The following is a 24315-nucleotide window of genomic DNA, read 5'->3' on the forward strand; positions in this document are numbered from 1 at the left end:
TTTACCCCATGATTTCCAGCCATCAGGGGCTTCTTATAGTAGTTTCTTTAGCAGTAGTAACTCTAAATGGATTTCAAATCTAACCATAAGGGTTTAGTTGTTATTTGGTATAACTTCCTTTCTCTATTACCTGATCCTGGATAAACAGCAAGAAGTTTTATTCCCCTCCTACCCCCCCCCCCCAACCCCCCCCCCAACCAAAAAAAAAGAGAGTTAAGTATTTGCGAGCAAGAACAAACACAAATTGAAGGAAGATTAAGGGAGAGAAGAGAAAAGCCACCTTTAGAACCCAGATATAAAAGCATATATCCAGCTATAAGTCATCAAAATCAATCAACCCAAATAAGCAAAAGAAGTGGGCAGTTCGTACCCTATAATTTAATCAAGATGTAAGACCAACAATAACAAAGCAACCCCATCAACAACTATCCCATCTCTTCATCTCTTTTTTAACTTTGGGAGGGGGATGCCCATTCTTAAAGAAGCAATAAATCCACTGTCCTCCCCTAACAACCTGCCTACTGAAGATAAGGTTCATATGATACAACCCTTGGATCAAGGTCAGCAAGAACCCAGGAAAGACCACTTCATTCTAGATCTTTTTCAGGAAGTCAAATAAATCCAAAATAATAGTGCCAAAACACTTCCCACCAATAAAAAAATCTAGAGTAAAAAATGATCCAATAAAAAAATCACCTTTATGAGATTAAACAGGTCTAGATATTATCATGGTAAATAGTGAGTGGCGACCTTCATATACCCAGATAAAGACCACAGCAAAAATAAGACTTCAGTTACATTTTAGCATAACCTAAGGAAGTGTAAGATTAAGCTAGTAATAAAACCCCCAATTTAGACATGATAACCAAACCTTATCAAAATTTGTGATATTTTAAATCAGAGGAGAAAATAGAAAGATTAGTAGCATCCTTATATCAGATAACAAATCTCTCCAATCTCAGTAAACAAATAAATGACAATAGGAACCAGAAGCAAGCTCATCACTGGAACCGTAGTTGCAAAACATATGAATTAAGCTTGAATATATCATTTTCATCAACATCAATTACATTAAAGTTAATCCCATCCAAAAGAACCAATGTGTAAAATTCGCAACTCTCAGTGTTAGTTTCTGTTTCAAAAAAACTTTAAATTGGGAAGAACAATAAAAAAACCAGGGATGATTAACCTGAGTCACTGCATGACTACTTTAGCCCCAAGAGCCTTCATCTTCTCAATAATCTGCTCCCCTTCCTCCTTTGACACGCCTGTTTTGAACACTGCTGGCGTCTTCTCAACCAAATCCTTTGCTTCCTTGAGACCCAAATCCGTAAAACTTCTCACCTCCTTGATGATCTTTATCTTCGCCGCAGCCTCATAAGACTCCAATTTCAACTCAAACACAGTCTTCTCTGGCTTCTTCTCCTCCTTTGCCGTCGCAGTTGCTTTCATCGCACCAATTCCAGCTAATCCGGCAGCCCCTGGTTTCATGACCCCGACAACAGGTGTCTCCTTCATGCCCAATTTCTTCATCAGAAATCCTGACAGCTCAGCCACTTCAACCAAGGTCAGCCCAGAAACTTCATCTACCAACCTGAAAACCCGATCGCTCGGAGGACTTCGGTGCTCTGCGGGATCGAAATTTGAAGGGTCGTAATCTGCAGGAAGTCTCCTCTGATCAATGTCTACCTCCTCTTCCTCCTCATCTTTCATTGCAGGAGCACTAAATGTCCGAGAAACACAGTTAAATTCGATCAATTTCGAAGAAAATGCTGCAAGACGAGTTGGGTTTCTGCAGAACCCACTAGAGAAATGGTTTCCGAATCTTGAAATAAAGTTCATTTTGAGATTTTTTATGACTTACTTCTTTTTATTTGATCTCCCAAACTAATGAGATGCCATTAATGATTATAACCGATTCAAGTTGGGGGCTTGAAACAGAATAATACAGGAAGTAAAAAAAAATACTAAACCAACAGAAGAAGAGATTTGTAGTTTCAGACTTCTATTGTTCTATAACACCTGAGAGAAGCAAGAAACTGAGATAAAGAAGAGAAGCCGGAAACAGAAACCCTGTTCCACTGTTCGTCGGTGAGGGTTTCAGGTTTAGGCATCGGAACTAGGATGGAAGTGAGTCATTTCCGCCGCCACTGAAACTGGCCGAGAGTTTAAGAACTCTAAAGTCTAACCAGGGTTCGTCGGGAGAACTCTAAAACCCTGTTTTTGCTACCATCTTTCGTTTTCGATTTTTTTCTTTTTTTTCCACTTGTGAGTAGGGTGTAAATGGCCCACCGACCCATCCTGGTTGAACTCGACCCAAACCAAAACAAAGGGATTTAAACTTCATGAATTTCGCATCCATATCCCTTGATTAATCGAAGGATTTGCAGGCTGAGCGTTTGTTCTTGAAAGAAAAAGGTGGGGTGGAAAAATTTCTGCTACTCTCAACAAAAGATGAGACCGGAAATGATTCTTTCTTCCGGGGGGGTGGGGGGGCGGGGGGGGGGGAGAGGTTTGGGTTTGTAATGCTCCCCGGAGGAAGGGAGGCAAATCAAGTCCGTCACATACTTGTCCTTGGCACGGGGGGGGGGGGAGGGGGTTAGAGTCATCGATTTAAGGTTGAATCAAATCAAAGTGAACAATTCATGGTTAGCTGGAAAATTTGCGGTTGAATTCGGGTGGGTGACCAAAGATGATCCTAGTCACTTCCATGACAACTTCGTCATCGAACAAGAAAATGGTGAGATTTCAAAGAGAAGACTTACGGAGCTAACTTTAGCTGAATTATCCTATGGACCTCCGAGTCTTCAAATGTAATTGATCTTGCCTTTTAATTCGATTATGCTCGGGTTTTCTCGAACCATCTGGCGATAATGATTCGATTCTATCTGACATTATTGAAAATCAGGTTGGAGTTGTTTTAAGACCCCGGGCAACGATGATTTGGTGGAGGATTTTGTGGGAAAGTTGTTGAGAGAGTAAGAAAAAGTGGGACCCACTCGGATCAGGGTCTTTGTCCAGAAAGACCCTTTCCTTTCCTTTTCTTCTCTCACCCCACTACATGTAAGACCCACATATTTTTTTTTCCCACCCCTTTTTTTCCCACCCCACTTTGCAAACAAACGCAGCCTTAGGGATATCTGAATCCGTCCGATTACTGATAGAATGGAAATATGGTATACTCATTTTTTACCTTATTATTCGTTTGATAAAATTATTCGATTAAGTTACTTATTTAGATTAATTTTTCTTACTTTAGAAAATTTCACCTATGATATATAATTATTCTTCTAGATTTTCTACTAAAATAACTACCAAAGTTGTTAAATTCTTAAATTTCAAACTTAACCCTCACAAATAAAATTGTAAAGATGTAAACAGGTAGTTGAAAACTTGTATTCAATCTATATTCCTGCCCATTTAGAATAATCTACTTAAGAAAATAACTATGTGATTATCATGGGAAAAAATCGTCTGCAGTACAAGGATCTGGCAGTGCACTGCAGTGCATAAGCCATATTGTGCCACGTAGCATTGTAAAATCCAATGGTTAATAATGTTTGTGGGTATTTTTTTGTCACATTCGTGTTCGGGTTGGTTGAGATCTCACCCGCCCCGTTTCCTATTAAAGATCCTTCGAGACGAAGCGGAAGGCGTCGTTTCCATCCATGGCTTACTTCTTGTTTACCATCTAGATCCCAAATCTAAAACCAAGCCTTAATCTTTTGCTCTTCTTCATCCTTCCGCCACCCAAATATGGGAAAATCTGAATCCTCAATGGCGGCAGAGGTGGCGATCAGGTCCAAGTGAGTAATTTATTGAAGTTGCAAATAAGGGTTTTTCTGGTTGTTTGAGAAGATAAATCTGTTGAGATCAGATGGATGGAGGTGAAGAGAAATTGAATCGATTATGATAAAAAAGAAGGGGATTTTGTTAAGAGAGATGAATGTTTAATAAAATCAAGATGGAATGGCGTCAGTTTAAAAACCATTACCTAAACTTTGAAGCGTTCTATAAAGATGTACGTCTATAATTTGTTGAAGGGAAAACATGAGTTTTTCAAGCTAAGTTAAACCTGCGGAGGTTCTGAGTTTTCCGTCGACTCTCTCTGCCTCATTAAATGCTCCATCCGCTCGTAAGGATTGAAATCACCGATTAAAATGCCATCAAAACTGGAGAATCTGAATCCAATCAGATGAGCCTCTTTCATCTGCGGAAGTGACAAAAACTCTACCTCCAGTCCTAGAAATGTGTTTTAGAGTCCGGAGAAGTTGAGAAGCCGTAAGTTGCAGCGAAGCGACGGGATGGAAGAGGAAAATGGGGCGGTTGAAACCTCAACCCGAATAGAAAGATTAAACAATAAAAAAACTACCCAAACATTATTAACCATTGGATTTTACAATGCTACGTGGCACAATATGGCTTATGCACTGTAGTGCACTGCCAAATCCTTGTATACGGCAGACGATTTTTTTCCGATTATCATCTGAATCCGACTGAATTCGTCCGAAAACCCGATAGGATATTGCTGGATTCCGTCCAAATATAATAGGATGCAGATATGGTATTACCACTATCCAATCCGAATCCAGTCCATTTACACCCCTACTTGTGAGTTTGTGACTCCATAAGCAGGGGCGGAGCCATGTTGGGACCGGAGGGGGCCATGGCCCCCCGGATTTTTTGAAATTGTAAATATCCTTGGTTCTCTCTTCATTTCTCTATCTTTAAATGTGAAATACCACTATTTGGCCCCCTCCAAAAATTAAAAATAAAAATTTAAGATAAAGATGATGGGTACAAATGTCATTCATAATATTTATCTAATGGTTATCATTAAATCCCTAATTTTAAGGAATAAAAGGTTAAATTTTAATTAAAAACTAACTCACGATCCATGGATTTCTCATTATATATTCTCTCCTATTTTTATTTCTATTTATTCTCTCATGATTCTCCTCTTTTATTCCTATTTTTTCTCTATTTTTTTTCTCACACGTCTCACAAAATATTGAAGTAGTTAGCAGATTTTGGAATTTTCCTAAATCCTCTCCACATCAGGTATTCATTATCTCTTTCTCAAAGTATTCCTTTCTCTCTCTCTCACTCACGAATTTTCTATTAATTTACCTAATTTTTAATGTAGACTCCACTTTAAAATATAATAATATATTATGAGATGAGACCTACAGTGGGTCCCACATTGGCCCACATACATTTGCCCCCCCCCAATGTTCAATCCTGGCTCCGCCCCTGTCCATAAGTGCGGCTGAAACTCTTGTTGCCTCGATGAATTTATTTTTTTATTTTTTTATTGCTTATTTTCACTTGTGACTCCATTAAGTGCAGCTGAAACTCTTGTTGCCTCCATGAAATGAGAAAATTACTTGTGACTCCAATGTTACTATTATAACAAAGTCTTAAGTCCCAAAATAAAATGATCAAAATACCCTCCAAATATTATCCCTTCAATCACCTTCTTTCAATACCTTATCAGAAACCACCACACCCCCTCCCCCTATTGGCAACCACCACCCCAACCCCATCCCATCCCCCGGCCAAAAACCGCCAAAAATCGGAGAGTGCACAAACCCTAGATTCTAAAATAAAATGATGGAGATTTAAGCTTTTGAAAGTCTTCCACCCTAAATCGTTGCCATATCATCGGTTCCCACTGGGAAACTCTCTAGGAAAGTAAGATTGTTTTACTCTTGTGTTAGCCTACTTTTATCTTTCAAATATGTCAAATTGCCAATAGAGCCATGGCCATTGTTGCCATTCCAAGCTAAGTACTTGAGTTGTGAGTTAGTTGCACATTATCTCATCCAAACCCATCGTGCTTAAACAAACTTAGAAGAAGAAACACGTAAGAAACACTCTTCAGTGAGGATTTCACAACCTTGTGAAGACGTAGAAAACCTGTCCTAGCAGAAGTCTCTTGTGAAATCTCCTAGGATCCTAACTCAAAAACCCATATCGTAGGTCCAAGATCCCAAAACGTGAGTAGAAGACAACTCTGACCATCCAAGTAGAGACCGTTGAATCAAAACCTAAACCAATGGAATTGGATGGTAGAGATGATGAATCTTGAGTTTTCCTAAGTTTCGGAAGAAGATCTGACACAAGCATTGATAGATTGGGAAAGTGGATTAGGAGTTCACAGTTGGTGATATTGGAAGGTCCCCAAGATCATGTAAGACCTTCCTATAGTGTGTGTTATGTGGATAGCAATTCCATAGAGCAATTCCACATAACACCATAGACCTTGGATAGCAATTCCATAAAGCAACCACCCAAGAAAACACGCTTCTGGACCAATTTCCAAGGTGGGTTGATTGGATAGGACAGCCCCAGGAGACCCCATATGAGCGACCCTACCCAGGTGTCTGCGAGTGAAAAGGTTATTTTCGAGAAATTACATTACGGACCCCTATTTAATGTTATTTTTGCCCCAAAACGGATTATTTTACCCCCAGCCGTCAGAGAACGTTAGTCCACGCCACAAAAGTCGTTTTAGAGAAGGAGAAAGTTACAGAGATTACCGGGAGAGTGATCTGAGTTTTAACTGCAAAATTGAAGGTTGGTTAATTCCTCCTTTCTTCTAATTCATCTCTTTTGATCTTTTGTTGGAGGAAAATCTTTTGGGAAGATCACATTAATTTAAGGAAACCTAAACCCTATTTTGATCATGCAATACGAGTAATTCTCCAATCACTCTATAATGTTGATTTTCTTCACGGATAGATTTCGGAAAGACCTAGATCATGTTTTCTTAGATTACTATTTGGATTTGAGTTTTAGATCCGCTACAGTGGTCAAACCTTGTTTTTGGGAAACCCTTAATCGTTTTGGAAGTTGTTTGAAACCCCAAAAAGAAGCCGTTGAAAACCATATCAGGTTGCTTTCCGCAAACCCACAGGGGTCACCTGACTAGGGTCTCCCTTGGCTACCCCATCTAGATCTATCCAGATGACTCTACCCCCTTTGGGTCAATTGGCAAGGGTCTCCTGAGCTACCCCTCTTTAGGCTACCTTACCCCTGTTGTATTGGGATATGCTTATATATTTCAAAGCTTGACTTTCTAGGTTAATTCTAACATGAACCAACAATTATTTAGGATAATTTGAGACGTATTAAGCAGTTTTTGGTTCACTTTGAAAGATTACAAATCTACTTGTCAAGTGAGAAAATTAGACTATGTATGCTTGAGATTCAATCTTGAATTATGATTAGACATCTATGATGAGTTATATGCTATTGTAATATGATTTTATTATCATATTGGAATCTGAAATTGCTTAGAATCATTCTCTATTATGCTTTATTGAATGATGAAGAGTTATGGTTGAGTGTTGGTTTAACAAGGTAATGCATGAACTTGACCTAGGTTGTGGCATGACCATTGCCCTCCCAACCTTATTATGGACATGTAGATTAGGTTGCACATCTAGGATGTCTAGCTATACATGGTTAGGTAACACCCATCATGTCGTTACCTTATTGGCAAGGATATTGATGTCGATTTACCCGTGGGAGCATGTGTTGGGTTGGTGGGTTCCCAAGACCAGTAACCAACCCGTAAGGGGACACAACCGTACTATGGGGGCCATTCATTGGTAGGGTTGCATATGGTAGGGTTGGGCTATGAGCGCTCAAGACCAGTAACCAACTCATGAGAGGACATGAGAGCCCCCCCCCCCCCCCACCCCAATTATATGTGGATGACCAATAGGGTTAAGAGGAGGCGTAGTCCAAGTTAGTCGGTGCCATATGATAAGTTAACTCTAGATAGGAAAGTATATTGAACTGAGTTGGTTAATGCCATAGGGGAGGTATCTAAACCTAGAATGATGTGATTAAGTAGATGACTTACATTGGGCTAAGTATTACACTAACACATACCAGTACTCATGCCAATGGATGTGGTGAGAGAGTGTGGCCCTAATCCCTAGCCATGGTCTATGAGAGGACTGATATCCCTAAACCTTGGTTGTGATGTCCAATTTTTCGGAACCATTGGGGTCTATGTTGGACAACCCAAAGGAGGCTGGTGGTGTACTTTAATGCTTGTCTACCTAGTTAGAGATTTGCATCTGTTAGAGTATATGAGCATTACTACATTACATTGCACTTACACTTCATATTATCATACATTCATCATGTATATATTGTTGAATTATTTGCTCAGCTCTTTGGAACTGATCTCTCATTGAAATGTTGTTTTAGACTTTGCTACAGATCATGATGCCTCGGTGCTTCAAGCTCATGAGACGTCGGCGATTGATGCGTACGACATACCAGTTTACTGGAGTGACGACATGCACGGTGATACATGTACATGTTTGGATTGTTCATATGGAGCTTAGTCCCATGCTTAGAAAGACGAAGACCATAATGAGACATTTGAATATCATATTTATCATTTAATTAAGAATACATACAAAATGTAAACCTTGGAAGTATTCAAGTCATCTTTTATTCATAGTATAACTTTCCATTTTTAGATAGACATTACTTCTAATTTTGATTACACTTCCATTTATTTGAGATTCCTTCGAATATTCTTGTTACTCAATATTAACTAATTATTGGATTTTATTGCTTTTACTCATGAATATGTTATTGTGTGGATTGGTGTAATGATTGCGTGTGAACTTGATCTTGTGACCATGGATCACCCCATTGGGCATTTGGGTGGATCCGATACTGGATGAACCGGATGTGATAGAGTGGTATCAGGCCAAGGTTCACAGACAAGCCTAACCATTAAACATGATAACTGAGCATCCTACATCCTGTAGTAACCCAACAATACTAGGCTGAATAATAAGTATAATTGAAAAATAGAGTTCAAACTAAAATGAAGCATAAAACATCAAGTTTAAATAATATATGATAACCATAATGAAATAAATAAGCACAATTCATACAAAGGAAAGAAATGCATAATATATAATAATTAAAGTGAAATGAGCATAAGCTAAACTTCATTGATTATCAAGTGAATATTTACATAGTCGGCGTGGTCACACACTATAGAAAAAGAAATAACTGGATTAAGTTAAACTGAAAGTAACTACATTAGAAGTCAGCAAAAACCAAAACCATATAGCTGGTAACCTATCATGGTGGATGTGGTTGGAGTCATGTGCTCCAATGATCTATCTGGGTATGTGTATGGCAGACCTCATCCTCTACCTGAGCTAGGCCAGTATCCATCTGAGTCAAGTGGGCCCCAATCTTAGCTTGTTGAGACTCGATCCTCCTTAGAGTACTAGAGAAAAGTCTAGACCACTAAGTAGAATATGCAGGTGATGCATTTGTAGGCTGGTAAAAAAAACCTAATATGATGGATCCCCTACCTCCATCTGATGAGGCAGAACCTCATCCTTGTCCTCACCCTAGATGTCCTCCTTCTCCTGCTCCTTGGCCTTGATCTCATCATGCTCATTGGCCTAATCCTCGTCATCCTCCTCCTTTGAACCCTACCTCTCTTTAGAGACCCATCATGGAGATCAATCGGCTCTCAATGATGTCACCCACCCACGGGTAAGCACCTCCGTATCCTCGAGGCTGATGTCAAAGTGCTAGAAGGTACAAGTAAGAAATCGTCCAAAGGCAAGGTTCGCAAGCCCTGGCTCCTTGAAGCAAAAAGCCATAGCTCTTTGGATAATGTAGGCCAAGTTAATGCGATAACCTACATAAAGCACGTAAGTCATGAAGGCCTGTATAGAAGAAATTCTGTATTGGTGCCCTCCCTTAGGCACTGTCACACCCCACCCGCCGGTCTCGGTTACCCGCCTGACAACCCGTGGGAGTGAACAGTCACAGGATCCATGGTCTTACAATCAACAATAATAAATGCAAGTAATAGATAATCATGAGCAAGAATAAGTGCAATAATTAATAAAAAGATTACAGGAGTCCAAATACTCCAATCAAATACTAAAGGAAAGAATCAGTGATCAAAAAGAATAATGACTTCAGCGGAAGCAATCAAAATAACTAAATAAGTTTTTTTCCGGTTTCTTTCTCTAAAGCTAAAAACTGTGACTTAAGTTTATCAAGGAAAGGGGTTCTCCAGTTCTTCTCCAGATGGTCAGCAAAATGTTTGGCAACCTGTCTCCTCCGTCCATCAATGGGTGCTATAAGTGCACTCCCTGCACTCGTAGGAGCTCCCACACAAGCTATCCCCCCCAGCGGGCCCACTCCGGAGGGGCCCGGTCCCACGGGAACCACCGACCAAGAAAGGATGAGTTCCGATGAACCGAGGATACTTTCTCCATGCCCCAATGCTATGATGGATATGCAAAAGTATGAATGCTACTAAGATCTACTGTGCAAGTCTCTAACATTTGACATGCTTTAAGAGATAAACCAGCACTCCTCTGGATACCTCTGTTGGGATCCTAGGTAAAGGGGTAAGTCAACACCTGGCACAATCCATGGCTGGGGTGTAAGTCAACACTCTCTTACCACGACCATTGACATGAGTATTGGCACATGTCGGGGTTTCTGATCCAATGCAAGTCATAATGGTAACACACTACATGAAGTCCAGATACTTCCCCTATGGCATCAACCAACTCGGTTCCGTATCCTTCGCAACCTAGGAATGAGAACCCTCACGGACTGGCTACCACTATTGGACTCCACTCCCTAACCCTATGGTCATCCACATATTGTTGGGAGTGGAAAGCTCTCATGACTCCTCGCAACACCCGGTCCACTCCTTGGACGTCCATGAGCCCAACCCTAACATATGCAACCCTACCATTGCATGAATAACAGTGGACCACTAAATCTTCGCACGGACTGGTTATCGTTGTAGGATGAATCAAAGTCACGTCACCATCGTCATAGGTCATCCGACTTCAATTCCCCTACCGAAAGGGTAGTAGTATGTTGAGTACCTAGCCATACAATACTAGACTCTCCCTAGGTATGTCATCTAGTAGTTATGATAGTGCTAAAGGCATCAGTGAGCATGTGTCCCATACCACAGCCCTCTGATATCTCAAGCCAAGATATCCCAATGGAATACCCTTTCCATCAGAACCACAATCCATCAATCACCATCATACCATAACCATAATTGATACAATTCATACAAACATCAAGTATACAATAAGATTAACATGCTTTATACAGTTACAACAAGATATACGATTAAAGAATAGTAAGAAAAGACACTGATCTAGCATGTTCAAGTCATTGCATAAAGATAAGAGTGTATATCCTTACCTGTAAATAAGTAGAATTCCTTTAAAATGCAATCCACAAACAATTATAAGACTTTAAGTAGAAATAGAGAACACCTATAAACAGGGTTACAAGATCATATAAGATAAATGAGTCAAATCGGATAAAAGCCAAAAGCCACATACTCACTGTAACTCAGCCGGTCGCTTGGGTCAAGTGACCGCGTTGAGCAACCGCCCCAAAAACAGAATACTCAAATTAGAAACTCAAGCTTTTGATCATCCGATTTAAATCCAGTTTTGGGATTATCTCAATCCAAATTTTGAACCTAACACGTCTATAACCAAGGGGTAAAACAAAACCCTAAAATTAACGCAAATCTATCACCCAAATCCTCCCCTTGATTAGATCCATCCTTTTCACAAAAGCAAGGTTTCGTTTTCGAACAGGATCTCATCAAGAACATTAAAAAGGGAATATCATAACAAGAGGATCATGAACAACCAAAAAGGGAACATAACTACACTATTCAATAGCTAAAGAAAGAGACTGAGTGAATGGAGATTCACTTACCTCAACCAGATCAGCAAGAATGGAAGGAAAAATGTTCCAGATCACTATCAGCACTTTGCCCACCTTCTAGCATGTCTCCACTGACGCCTAATTGCCCAAAATGGCAATCCCGAATATAATAATGAGTTAATAGGGTGAGGGTTGCTATTTATAACGAACATGGGGCAAATTAGGGTATTTTCCCGCAAGCAGAACCTGGCAGTCGCTTAGGGCGGTCGCTTGGTTCAATCAACCGTCTCAAGCAACCGCCCCCTAGTACATTGCTATACAAGGGTGTTTTGCTCAAGGGGTTGAAACCCAAACACAACCTAACCCTAATCAACACATGGGGGAGGTCTTACCTTCATTCCGGACATCTCCAGACACCTCAGGCCTTCTACCAAAAATCCAATTTCCTAGTAAGGCAGGTTCATCATCAAGAGAATCCAAATCCATGGGTTCAAGGTATGGATCATGGACTTCTATCTGGACACTCCACAAATTAACCCGACTAGCTCTTCAGGTTCTCAGACCTGCAATACGAATTCCGAGTTAGAAAAACGGGGGTTGTTATATCCCTCCCCTCTTAAAAGAAATTTCATCCCTGAAATTACGATGTACCTGTAAGTACTAAAAGATGGGGGTACTTAGTCCGCATCTCATCTTCTTTTTCCCAAGATGCTTCCTCAAATGAATGATTCTTCAATCTAATCTTCACTAAAGGTATAGTCTGATTCCTCAACTGCTTATCCTTTCGGTCAAAAATTTTAGCCGGTTCTTCATCATACGTCAAATCCGCACTCAAACCTTCCGGTTCATGGTGAAGCAACTACTCTACGGTTGCTAAGCATTGCCTTAGCATATATACATGGAATACATCATGCACACCAGCAAGAGACGGAGGCAGAGCCAACCTGTAAGCTACTAGTCCAACCTTCTTAATAATCTCAAAGGGACCAATATACCTAGGGCTGAGCTTCCCTATAATATTGAAATGCAAGACTCCCTTCATCGACGAAACCTTCAAGAACGCACACTCACCAACTTGAAATTTCAGATTTGACCTTCTTTTATCCGCATAGGATTTCTGTCGAGACTAGGCAGTTTTGATCATTTCTCTAATCATATCCACCATAGTATCTGTGGTTTCGATTAGATTAGGGCCAAGAACACGCCTTTCCCCAACTTCATCCCAATACAGAGGAGTTCTACAAGTCTTTCCATATAAAGCTTTAAACGGGGCCATTCCAATCGTAGATTGATAACTGTTATTATAAGCAAACTCCACCAAAGCTAAGTGGTCATCCCAGTTACCACTCATATCAATGACACACGCTCAAAGCATATCTTCCAAAACCTGTATGGTCCTTTCCGATTGTCCATCGGTTTGCGGATGATGAACAATACTCAAGTTCAATTAAGTACGCAGGGGTTTCTGCAAACTATTCCAGAAATGAGAATTGAACCTCGGATCTCTATCCGACACAATACTAACAGGCACACCATGCAGTCTCACCACATTATCAACATACAGCCTTGCCAGTTTGTCCATAGTATAGGTGATCTTCATCGGAATGAAGTGAGCCGATTTGGTCAATCAGTCCACTACCACCCACATTGAGTCATTCCCTTTGCTGGTTCAGGGTAGACCTATAACAAAATCCATAGCAATGTCTTCCCTCCTCCAACTAGGCACGAGAAGAGGTTGCAAAAGACTAAATGAAGGCTGTCGAACAACTTTCACTCGTTGACAAGTCCCACACTTAGGAATGAAGTCTTCCACATCATTCTTTATGCCGGACCACTAGAAGTATCCCTTCATATCTTGATACATCTTTACACTTCCAGGATGAATAATGAAGATGGACTAATGGGCATCAGTCAAAATTTCATTTATGAGGTCTTCCACAACAGGAACACAAATTCTATCTCTGAAAACAAGACCACCATCAAAGGCTAGGGAGAAATCTGTCACTTCCTTAGTCTTCGAGGTAATCAAGTCAATCTTTTTCTTCAATTCTGGATCAGTCGACTGCAACGCAACAATTCTGTTTCTCAAACTCAATTGAACTGATACAACTGACAAAATAGCATCGGAATCTTCTGACACAATCTCAAGTTCAAACCTAATAATAGAGAATAATAAAAGCTTACTGAGAGATGCCAGATCAACACTTTCTCGATTGCTCTCCCTACTCAAAGCATTAGCAACCACATTAGCTTTCCCTGGATGATACTGAATATCACAACCATAATCTTTCACCAGTTCTAGCCATCTTCGATGTCTCATATTCAACTCCTTTTGAGTAAAAAAGTACTTGAGACTTTTGTGGTCTGTGAAAATTGCTATCTTTTCACCATACAAATAGTGATGCCAGATCTTTAGAGCAAAAACCACATCAGCCAATTCCAAATCGTGAGTAGGATAGTTATGCTCGTAGTTCTTCAACTGCCTAGAAGCATAAGCTACTACCTTCCCATGCTGCATTAGAACACAACCCAAACCAACTTTAGAGGCATCGGTATACACTGTCAAACCTCTAGAGTCATCTGGTATTGTTAACACCGGAGCGTTAGTCAACCTCTTCTTGAGTTCTTGAAACTCTCTTTACAGGCTTCATTCCACTCAAACTTGATTCCTTTCCTTGTAAGCTTCCTCATTGGGTCTGATAATCTAGAGAAATTCTCAATAAAGTGCCTATAATACCCAGCCATACCAATAAAACTTCAAATCTCGATAACTTACTTGGGTCGGTCCCAATCTGCCATAGCTTTAACCTTCGCAGGATCAACCTTAATAGCATTAGCATAAACAATGTGACCCAAAAACATAACTTTGGATAACCAAAAGCCACATTTGCTGAATTTGGCATACTGCTTCTTCTCTCTCAAATCCTGCAAGGCAAAACTCAAATGCTCAACATGCTCTTCCTCACTCTTTGAATAAATCATAATGTCATCAATGAAGACAATGACAAATTTGTCCAAGACATCCTGAAATACTCGGTTCATCAGATCCATGAATGCTACCGGCATTAGTAAGACCAAATGGCATGACTTTGAATTCGTAGTGCCCATATCTAGTCCTAAATGCAGTCCTGCAGACATCACTAGATTTTACTCTCAACTGATGATACCCAGATCTCAGATCGATCTTTGAGAAAACAACAGCTAGCACCTTTCAACTGATCAAAAAAGTCATTGATCCTAAGAAGAGGATACTTATTATTGATCGTCAACTTGTTCAATTCCCGACAGTCTATTCACAGTCGCATACTACCGTCCTTCTTCTTCACAAACAAAACAAGGGCTCCCCAAGGTGAAACATTGGGTTGGATAAACCCTTTGTTTGACAAATCCTTCAATTGAGTCTAAAGTTCTTTCAACTCAGTCGGAGCCATCCTGTACTGTGCTTTTGAAATAGGGGCTACTCCAGGAATTAGATCAATTGAAAACTCTAACTCCCTCTTTGGAGGCAAACCAGACAAATCATCAGGGAAAACATCGAGAAAATCCCTGACAACATCAATATCAGACAACTGCTTCACACCTTCCGAAACATCTACAGAAGAGGAGAGAAATCCAACATCTCTAGTCCATTGCTTGACTTTCACAGTCACGGCCACAATCTTCTTACTTAACTTCCCTTGATTTCCTTGATAATCAAACGGACTATCATCCTTAGGATGAAACAACACTTCCCTTTTAGAACAAAGGATGACTTCTCCATACTTCGACAACCAATCCATTCCAAGTATCACATCAAAATCTGACATGTCGAGCTTTATCAACCGGGCTTCCAAGATTCTACCAGCAATAGCTACTGGACAAGACTCAACCACAACATCTAATCTAACAACAAATCAGGTAGGAGTATTAATAACAAGTCCTCTTTCCTACCTCGCAAGTGTAACAGGAATACGACTCACAAATGAAGATGCAATGAATGAATGAGATGCACCAGTATCAAATAATACAAATGTAGAAGTAGATGATACTGGAATAAGACCTGTCACCACATCATGATTTGTCTCAGATTCTATACCAATAACACTAAAAACTTTCCTAGAAGGGGCATTTTGAGCAGACTTCAAAGTTGACATCAGAGGATTCGGCTTCTGAGTGCAGTTACGGGAATAGTGACCCGCTTTCCCACAATTAAAGCAAGTCAAGTCCCTATTGCCAACAGGAGCTGCTGAAGAAGGAATTACAGGCCTCTAGTTATTCACCACTGGATGAGGATTAGCATTTATCGGTCCAATACCTTGACTACCTGCAACAAGACGTACCGGTCCATTGCTAGAACCACAGCTCGAGCCAGAGCTAAACTAGAACTAGCACCTCTAGGTTGAAATGTTGATGTAGGGTATGGAGCAGGCCTAGAGAATCTCCGGTTACGGTCCACCAGATTGTTCCGATTAGCTATAGATTGCTGGAGTTGATAAATTTCTCTCTCATTATCCTCCACTTTCTTTGCATTCTGCACCATCTCAGCATAATCCACAATCAGCTGAATCACAAGATAAGTCTTCAAAGACGGTCTCAAACCCTTGAAGAATTTCTTCACCTTCTCATGATCACCTCTAGATGTTGTAGGGGCAAAGAAGAACAATTCTTCAAACTTCTACTGATACTCAAGGACAGTACTAGGTCCCTGTGTGAGTGCCATGAATTTAGACTCTTTAGCATCTCTCACAGACTCAAGAAAATAGTTCTTACAGAAGGTTTCCTTGAAAATATCCCAGGTAAGAACTGGGTGCGAAGCTTCCAAAATGGGTATGGTAGCATTCCACCAAGCATCAGCCGCATGCTGCAATCTCTGTTCCACACACAAGATTTTTGAGCTTCATTGCAACGGAGGTTGCGAAAAGCTTTTTCCATCTCTTTAATCCACTTGTTAGGGAACAAAGTATCCGTCAAAATACCAGTGAAAGCAGGGATTTGAAGCTTCAAGAAATGCTCCATCAGTTTCGCATGAGGTCCAGGGGCAAAACCTTCAACATAGGCACCAACTACAGAAGTACTAGCTCCAAAAGGATTTCGAGCTACTTGGGCATTCTGCTGAGTAGTCGCAAAACCTTGCATCATAGTGTTAAACTAGTTCTATTGTTGATGCATCATGTTTCCCAAAATGTTCATCACATCCTGAAGAGAGACTTCAAGAGGCAGGTCCGGAGGAGTAGGGTTTCCACCAGGATGAGGCATATCTGTTCTCGGGGTCTCAATACCCTCATTTCCACCAGGAATCTCAACATTTTCCTAATCATTACCACCAACCTTCCTGACCATTCACTACAGTGCGATTCCGTAACTGAACCATTCTGTGGAAAGAAATCCAAAAATTAACAACACTGTAAGGTCAAGTCCAGAAAAGATTCTTCAAGCCAAACATGCACCAATTCAATGCAATTACCAATATACAGAAGCAACATTAAGCACAAAATCCAAAATAATCAAAACAGGGCCAAAATCCAAAATTTGTGTGCAACAGAAACTGGGCCGGTCGCTTAGGTCAATCGACCGCCACAAGCGACCGCCCCATGTCTCGCTACAGAAATGAGTTTAAGTACGGGTTTTGGGTGCCATTTCACTTCCACACTTCTCAAAACAGCATTTGGGCTCTAGGGATTTCGTTCTTAGGTTAAAGAAATCATTTTGGAGACTCCATTGGCTTCAGATCTACTTCCCATGCGATCTTTACACGCTACATAGGTAACCTTCTCTCAAAACCCTTCTTTTCTATGGTTTGAATGAGAGAAACACCAATGCACTTTCTTTTCTTGGTTTTCTTTGATGCAAAACATTCCTTTTATTCCATAAAACATGTCTAGGCATATCTACTGTTCACTATGCATTTTTACACTTGTGGGTATCTCATAGACATGCCCTAACTCTCATTTCCTCTCATTTTTACCCAAAAATCAGATTTTCACACTAGATGGCTGCTCGAGGAGGTAGGAGAGTTCCTATTCGAGGCTAAGGTCATGGACAGGGTCGAGGTGACGCACATGATCCAATACACCCAGACTACTTTAGGACTCCAGATGCACAGGGGCTATTCTTTGGTCACTTCAGTCATCATAAGGTTGAATTAGGACAACCGGTAGTGACTTAAAAGCTCGAGCAGTTCCAGATAGAGGATAGGTTCGTAGCGGTAGGTTGGAGGAGTACGCTTTTCTTGAATGAATCTGCCTATCCGAAACTCATCAAGTTGTTCTACAACAACCTGACCTTCCATGAGGAGCCAATGGGAGAAAATGATACTAGGCTCGTCGTAGAGAGTCGAGTTAAGACTATAGACATTCGCTTCACCATTGAGGAGCTCGCTCACATCCTCGATATTCCTTACATCCACAGCGATCGGAGATGGTTTGAGCCGGGGCAGAGTCCAGACGATGTCATTCATTGGGAAGAGAGGGCTCTAATCTACTCGGGCATTTGCATAGGGGAGTGCATCGGGTTGAGTCGATGACCGAGCTGCTTCCATCATGCCGGATCATCTCACGGATCATTGCACGAAACCTGCTGCCTAAGGCAGGACATCAAAGTGAGATTTCTCTTATGCAGGCTTTGATGACTTTCTCCATGTACACCCACTACCAAATAGACATGGCGTATATTATCCAGAATGCCATGATCTATCGAGTGACACATCCAGGGGGAGCAAACCTTGGATACAGGAGACTTCTGACTCGAATCTTTGAGCACTTCGAGGGTCCACTTCGAGGGAGAGGAGGCTATTCCAGTCGGTCATAGCGATATGATCGGTTACAGATTGGTTGCTCAGATGCACTTACTGGGCGGACCAAATTCACTAGAGATGCCAGCTGAGCCGGAGGATATGGATGTAGAGGCCGATGATGCTGATCATGCTAGGCTCACCACCACCATCTTAGTTCTAGGTAGGGGGTTCATCCGGAGCTCAGGATTCTTTAGAGGTCGCATGTTACTTGTTCAATGAGTCCCCATTGCCCTCCGGAGAACCGCCACACCATCTCCACCAAGAACTCTTCCGGAGAAGGGGTTCAAATTAAAACCCAAGAAGCACAAGCCTTCCATTCATCCCACCATATAGCAGGCACATGGGAACAAGCACCCAGGGCCACACCCCCAAGCACGAAAGCCAACCTGCCCCACGGGACAAGATGTTAGGGGGGCACAACCATAGATGGACCACCATAAGCCAAGCAGGAAGTGGAGGAGAGACAAGCAGGAGAAAGAGAAACAGAATGTCAGGAGGAGGGCCCCCCACCCAAGGGCATTAACAGCCGCACACCGAACGGGCAAAATTTGGTACCATTTACGAGACCCACGGCCCACGCAAGGAGGGGATAGAGCGCCACATTTGGAAGGGCGGGGAAGTGGGCACGCACAGAGGCCAGGCGGTAGGGGGGGAGAGCCCGAATAGCTATGGGCAACCAGTTGATGGGGCCGATGTCCAACACCAACAAAGGGCCACACACACAGACACCACAGCTTACACCAGTAGCCCTGGAACCGGAAGAGGCCATCCCCCACCACCCCGGGCCCACCCAGTTACACCAATTGGAACAGGCCTCAAGTAGAAGCCACCCAACAAAGATGTGGAACACAAACACGGACCTCTGGATAGGAGTGGGGGAGGCGAGTCAACAAGGATGAATAGAACGGCCAACTAGCCCAACACCCCGAACCTGGGGCAAGATGGGAACACACCAAAAGATGAGGAGGAGAAGGAAGCGGAGGGGATGATGAGTTCCACCAGATGATGATGATGAGGCAGCATGGGGAAGTCCTCTTTACGTTCGATCCCTACTCCCTCGGGAGGAAGCTCTTAGTTTGGGGAAGCTGAATTTTCCAATAATGCATATGTGATCTATGATATGGATGCTCAGTGCAGTGGCTCTGGGTGCGTGGCAGTAGAGTAGCTGTGGGAGAGGGAGTAAGGCTCATGAAATTGGATGGTTGTTAAGGAAGGAATGGGGCTCTACGGGTGGAAATCTAGCACAGATAATGAGATGTGATTACCATGTTGTGATGCCATATTATTGATGCACCAAGGAGCAAGCAGAGAAGGGAAAGGGGATCAATGTGAGAGTTTTAGGATTTTAGAATGGTAAATGAGAACCAAGACTTACACATAGGGATCCCCAGGGTAAGAAGGGGAATATGATTGAGGTGACCCCTCCCCCCCAAAAGAAAAGCTGGATTTGGGTGAGTAACCAGGAATAGCATGTAACCAGTGTATTTGAGAATAGTGGTGAAATATGAGCATAAAAAATAAAAAAATAAAAATAAAAAGAGAATAAGTGGTGGGCAACCAGAACGGAATATGCATGTAACCAGTGTATTGAGAAGGGGGGAATAGAGCAGCAAGGCACCGGTGATCTTGTTGAGTAACCGGGTATCTCATCACAAATGAGCGATATGCGTAAAAAGGAAGATGACAACATTAAAAAAAAAAAAAAAAAAAAAAAAAGGGTTCATAAAGAATAAGTTTGGGGGTCAAATGCTCAAAAAGAGTAGAAACAAGTCTGAGGTTGTAAAAAGATATGGATTCCAATTAGTGGAGAGGTAATCATTTGGTCAACATATTAGATCAATGAGCTAAACGATGACATGATTCAGCTAGACTAGGGTGATCGGGGGCAAGATCCTAACTTCACACACACACGAGAGCAGATGAGTAAAGTAGACATCAAGGTATGGCGGATGTGTTGGATGAAAATTTAGAAAAAGATTGAGAGGCAAGCAACACATCCATGCATGATTAAGCCGGAATTGCTTCTTTCTTTCTTGATTCCTCATGCTTCATTAGTAGTTAGTTGTTGTTTCATTTGTCTTTATTGCTCGAGGTCAAGCAATGTCTTAAGTTTGGGGGGATAACCATGAAATAGAGTTAAGATTGATAACATACTGAGATGGTTGATTTAGGAGTATTTGTCTGTTTAGTGATAGTATTCATTAGGTGTGCTATTAGTCTTAACATGTGCATTTGTTAGTCATTATTGTCACCATTACAGAATTTCCTCATGGATGAATTGAGCTCTCTCTTAAAATGTAGGTGAAGATTCATAATAGAAGAATGTCTCTAACGTTGTAGAGTTGTTGTGCATGCTACAACAACGGAGCAGAATATTCTCGGATCCAATTCAAATGGAATTGACCAAAAAGGGCTAACTTAAGTGGACAAAATTTGTAAATACATGATGGTTTCAGCCCTTGATCTGGGAGGAAAGTTCAATCCAGGCCGAATCTAACCTAATGATTGAAGACACATGGAAGAAAGAGAAGAGAGGCAAAGAGAAAGGAGGAGACACATTCGACCAAGGTTGGGAAGAGAGACTGGCTGAGAGGAAGGTGGTAGAGAACAAATGCTGGAGCTCGTGGAAGCAAGGAGGCGGAGTTGCTGATTGTGAAGAAGAAAGTGGAGCTCAGTGGAAGCATTGAAGCCTTAGTTCATTCTGTTTTATAACTCTATCTTCTATTTCTAGTCTCATGTCAACTATACTTGGTTTTATGCATTGAATCGTATGGGCTAAATCTTAGGTGTTGGGATGATAGTAGTACCTAAACTGAATTTTGATATGTAACTAATCATGTGTTCTTTAGTTTTATTGCAATCCACTTTATTGTTAATGAATTCAGCATGTTATATTGACTAATTTAGTTCTGAATGATCTTCTTGAATGAATGTTATGATTTCATTAATTGGAAAATTAATGAAGTCTAGGTGTTTGTTGAATTGTGTGAGTTAGCATCATCTTTAATTAGGTTGTGTTAATTAGTAGGTTGGGTAGGAATACCCAATTACCTCACATTACCATTGATTGGATTGGGTTTAAATTGCATTCTTAATTCAATTCTTCATAGGAATATGCTGATGTTGATTTAGGATGCTAGCATGTGTATTGGAAAATACCATATTGCCATTCATTCCAAGTTCTTGATTTATCTTGGGGTTGTAGTATTGCTTTAGTATTTGTGTTTTAAAATTAGGGGAAGGGAAACTTGATTCCTAACACACTTGTCACTCATTAAGTTTCTTCCATGCTCAAATCTACATTTTAGTTCCTAGTTTCTTACCGTCATTTGGTTAATTAGTTAGACAAACACCAATCAATCTTGTTAATTTCATTTAAATCAATTTTATTTTTACATTGAAAGTTAATGATATAATTCTCCGTGGGATCGATACTTTACTTATCATTTATTACTTGATTGCGATACGTATACTTGCGTGATATCTTGAGATACAAGCAACAAGTTTTTGGCGCCGTTAAGTCCAGTCAACCGAAGGAAACTAATCCTGTCCAAGAAGAAAGGGAAAAGGAAGATCCAGTGGCTGTTCAAAAGGACCAATCTGATTTTGAAAACCAAAGTGTTGAACCACAGCTACAGCCCATGTAACAAGGTTCTCGAAAAGTGCATTATAAACCACCCCCCTTTCCTCAAAGATTTCAAAGGCAGCAACAAAACCATCAGTTCAAGAAATTCTTGGATGTTTTGAAGGAGCTCCACATCAATATACCATTGGTAGAAGCACTTGAACAAATGCCAAATTATGTGAAATTCATGAAAGACATCCTTTCTAAAAAAAAAAGATTTGGAGAGTTTGAAACAGTAGCCATGACACAAGAGAGTAGTGCCTTCTTGTTGAACAAGCTTCCTCAAAAATTAAAGGATCTGGAGTCACCATTCCTTGTGCTATTGGAGAAAATTATATTGGGAGAGCCCTTTGTGACCTTGGAGCTAGCATTAACCTTATGCCAATGTCAATCTTCAAGAAGCTTGGTGTGGGAGAAGCAAGGCCAACTACAGAACACTTCAGTTGGTGATAGATCCTTAGCTCATCTTGAAGGAAAAATTGAAGATGTCTTGGTAAGAGTTGATAAGTTCATCTTCCCCGCTGATTTCATTGTTCTTGATTTTGAAGCCGATAGAGATGTGCCCATCATTCTTGGAAGACCCTTCTTGGCCATTGGAAAGACTTTGATTGATGTGCATAAAGGAGAATTAACTATGAGGGTAAATGGAGAGCAAGTCACTTTCAATGTTCTCCGTGCAATGAAATCTCCAGATGAGATAGAGCAATGCTCAATGGTAGATATCATAGAGGAGCTGGTTGTAGAAGAAGTTGAGACAAAGGGTAGTAAAGATCCATTAGAGCTTTCATTAACATCTGAAATTTCACAAGTGGATGATGAAGCGGTAGCTACATTAAATGGTTAGATGCAAGACCAGCTGAGACATTAAGAAAGAGTGGATTTGATCCTCTTGTATTATCTGAGCATGCAACTCAATCTCCTAAGCCATCAATTGAAGAGCCTCGGTTAGAATTGAAGCCTCTTCCAGGACACCTAGGTATGCCTATTTGGGTGAAGGAAAGACACTCCAGCTATCATTTCAGCGATACTAACACAGAGCAAGAAGATATGTTAATTAAAGTGCTGAAGAAATACAGCAAAGCATTAGGATGGACCATATCGGATATCAAGGGAATCAGCCCATCAATTTGCATGCACAAAATTCTGCCGGAAGACCCGTAATAATCTGTGGAGCATCAAAGGAGGCTGAATCCAATTATGAAGGAAGTGGTCAAAAAGGAAATCATTAAATGGTTAGATTGGGGTGGTGTATCCAACTTCAAAAAACAAGTGGGTGAGTCCAAGACAATGTGTCCCCAAGAAAGGAGGAATGACAGGTTGTGGAGAATGATAATAAGGAGTTGATACCTACAAGGATAGTGAGTGGGTGGAGAATATGTATGGACTATAGGAAGCTCAACAAGGCTACAAGGAAAGATCATCTCCTCTACCCTTCATTGATCAAATGCTTGATAGATTGGCTGGAAAAGAGTATATGCTTCTAGATGGATACTCGGGGTACAATCAAATAGCCATTGCTCCCGAAGATCAACATAAGACCACTTTCACTTGCCCAATGGTACCTTTGCCTTAGAAGAATGCCTTTGGTCTTTGTAATGCCCCAGCCACTTTCCAAAGATGTATGATGGCCATTTTCACCGATATGGTGGAACAATTTGTAGAGGTGTTTATGGATGATTTTTCAATTTTTGGAGAAACTTATGATGAATGTCTCACTCACTTGGCAAAAGTCCTACAGAGATGTGAAGAAACCAATTTAGTCCTCAACTGGGAAAAATGCCATTTTATGGTTAGAGAAGGGATTGTTCTTGGACACAAGGTTTCCAAACGAGGTCTAGAAGTGGATAAAGCCAAAGTTGCCATTATAGAAAAATTACCACCACCATCAAGTGTGAAAGGGATTAGAAGCTCTTGGACATGCTGGGTTTTATAGAAGGTTCATAAAAGATTTTTCACAGATATCTAAACCATTGTGTAGCCGCTTGAAAAAGAAAGCCAGTCACTCGTGAAGCATGTATGACAAACATTTTTAGAGTTGAAGAAGAAGCTAATCTCTACACCCATCGTTGTGGCACCGGATTGGTCTATTCCCTTTGAGGTCAGTGTGATGCTAGTGATTGGGCGAGGAGCAGCTTTGGGACAGCGTAAGAATAAGGTATTCCATTCAATCTATTATGCTAGTCGGACCCTATCG

The 24315-nt window shown here is 41.0% G+C and overlaps 2 protein-coding genes across 2 annotated transcripts; one reads left to right on the forward strand and one right to left on the reverse strand.

The window, feature by feature from the left end:
• Positions 1–223: 223 nt before the first annotated feature.
• On the reverse strand, positions 224–2248 carry LOC149028684 (ribosomal protein L7/L12 domain-containing protein). Its single transcript, XM_089148999.1, has one exon. It carries the CDS (start codon positions 1840–1842, stop codon positions 1195–1197), a length of 648 nt encoding a protein of 215 aa, XP_089005125.1. The 5' UTR covers positions 1843–2248; the 3' UTR covers positions 224–1194.
• Positions 2249–22362: 20114 nt separating this feature from the next.
• LOC149028685 (uncharacterized) lies at positions 22363–22965 on the forward strand. The gene has a single exon (XM_089158503.1). It carries the CDS (start codon positions 22363–22365, stop codon positions 22963–22965), a length of 603 nt encoding a protein of 200 aa, XP_089014629.1.
• The last annotated feature ends 1350 nt before the right edge of the window (positions 22966–24315 follow it).

Source organism: Hakea prostrata, chromosome 1 (assembly GCF_041222555.1).
Source record: "Hakea prostrata isolate BN-2017 chromosome 1, UWA_Hpros_2, whole genome shotgun sequence".
Taxonomy (NCBI): Eukaryota; Viridiplantae; Streptophyta; class Magnoliopsida; order Proteales; family Proteaceae; genus Hakea; species Hakea prostrata.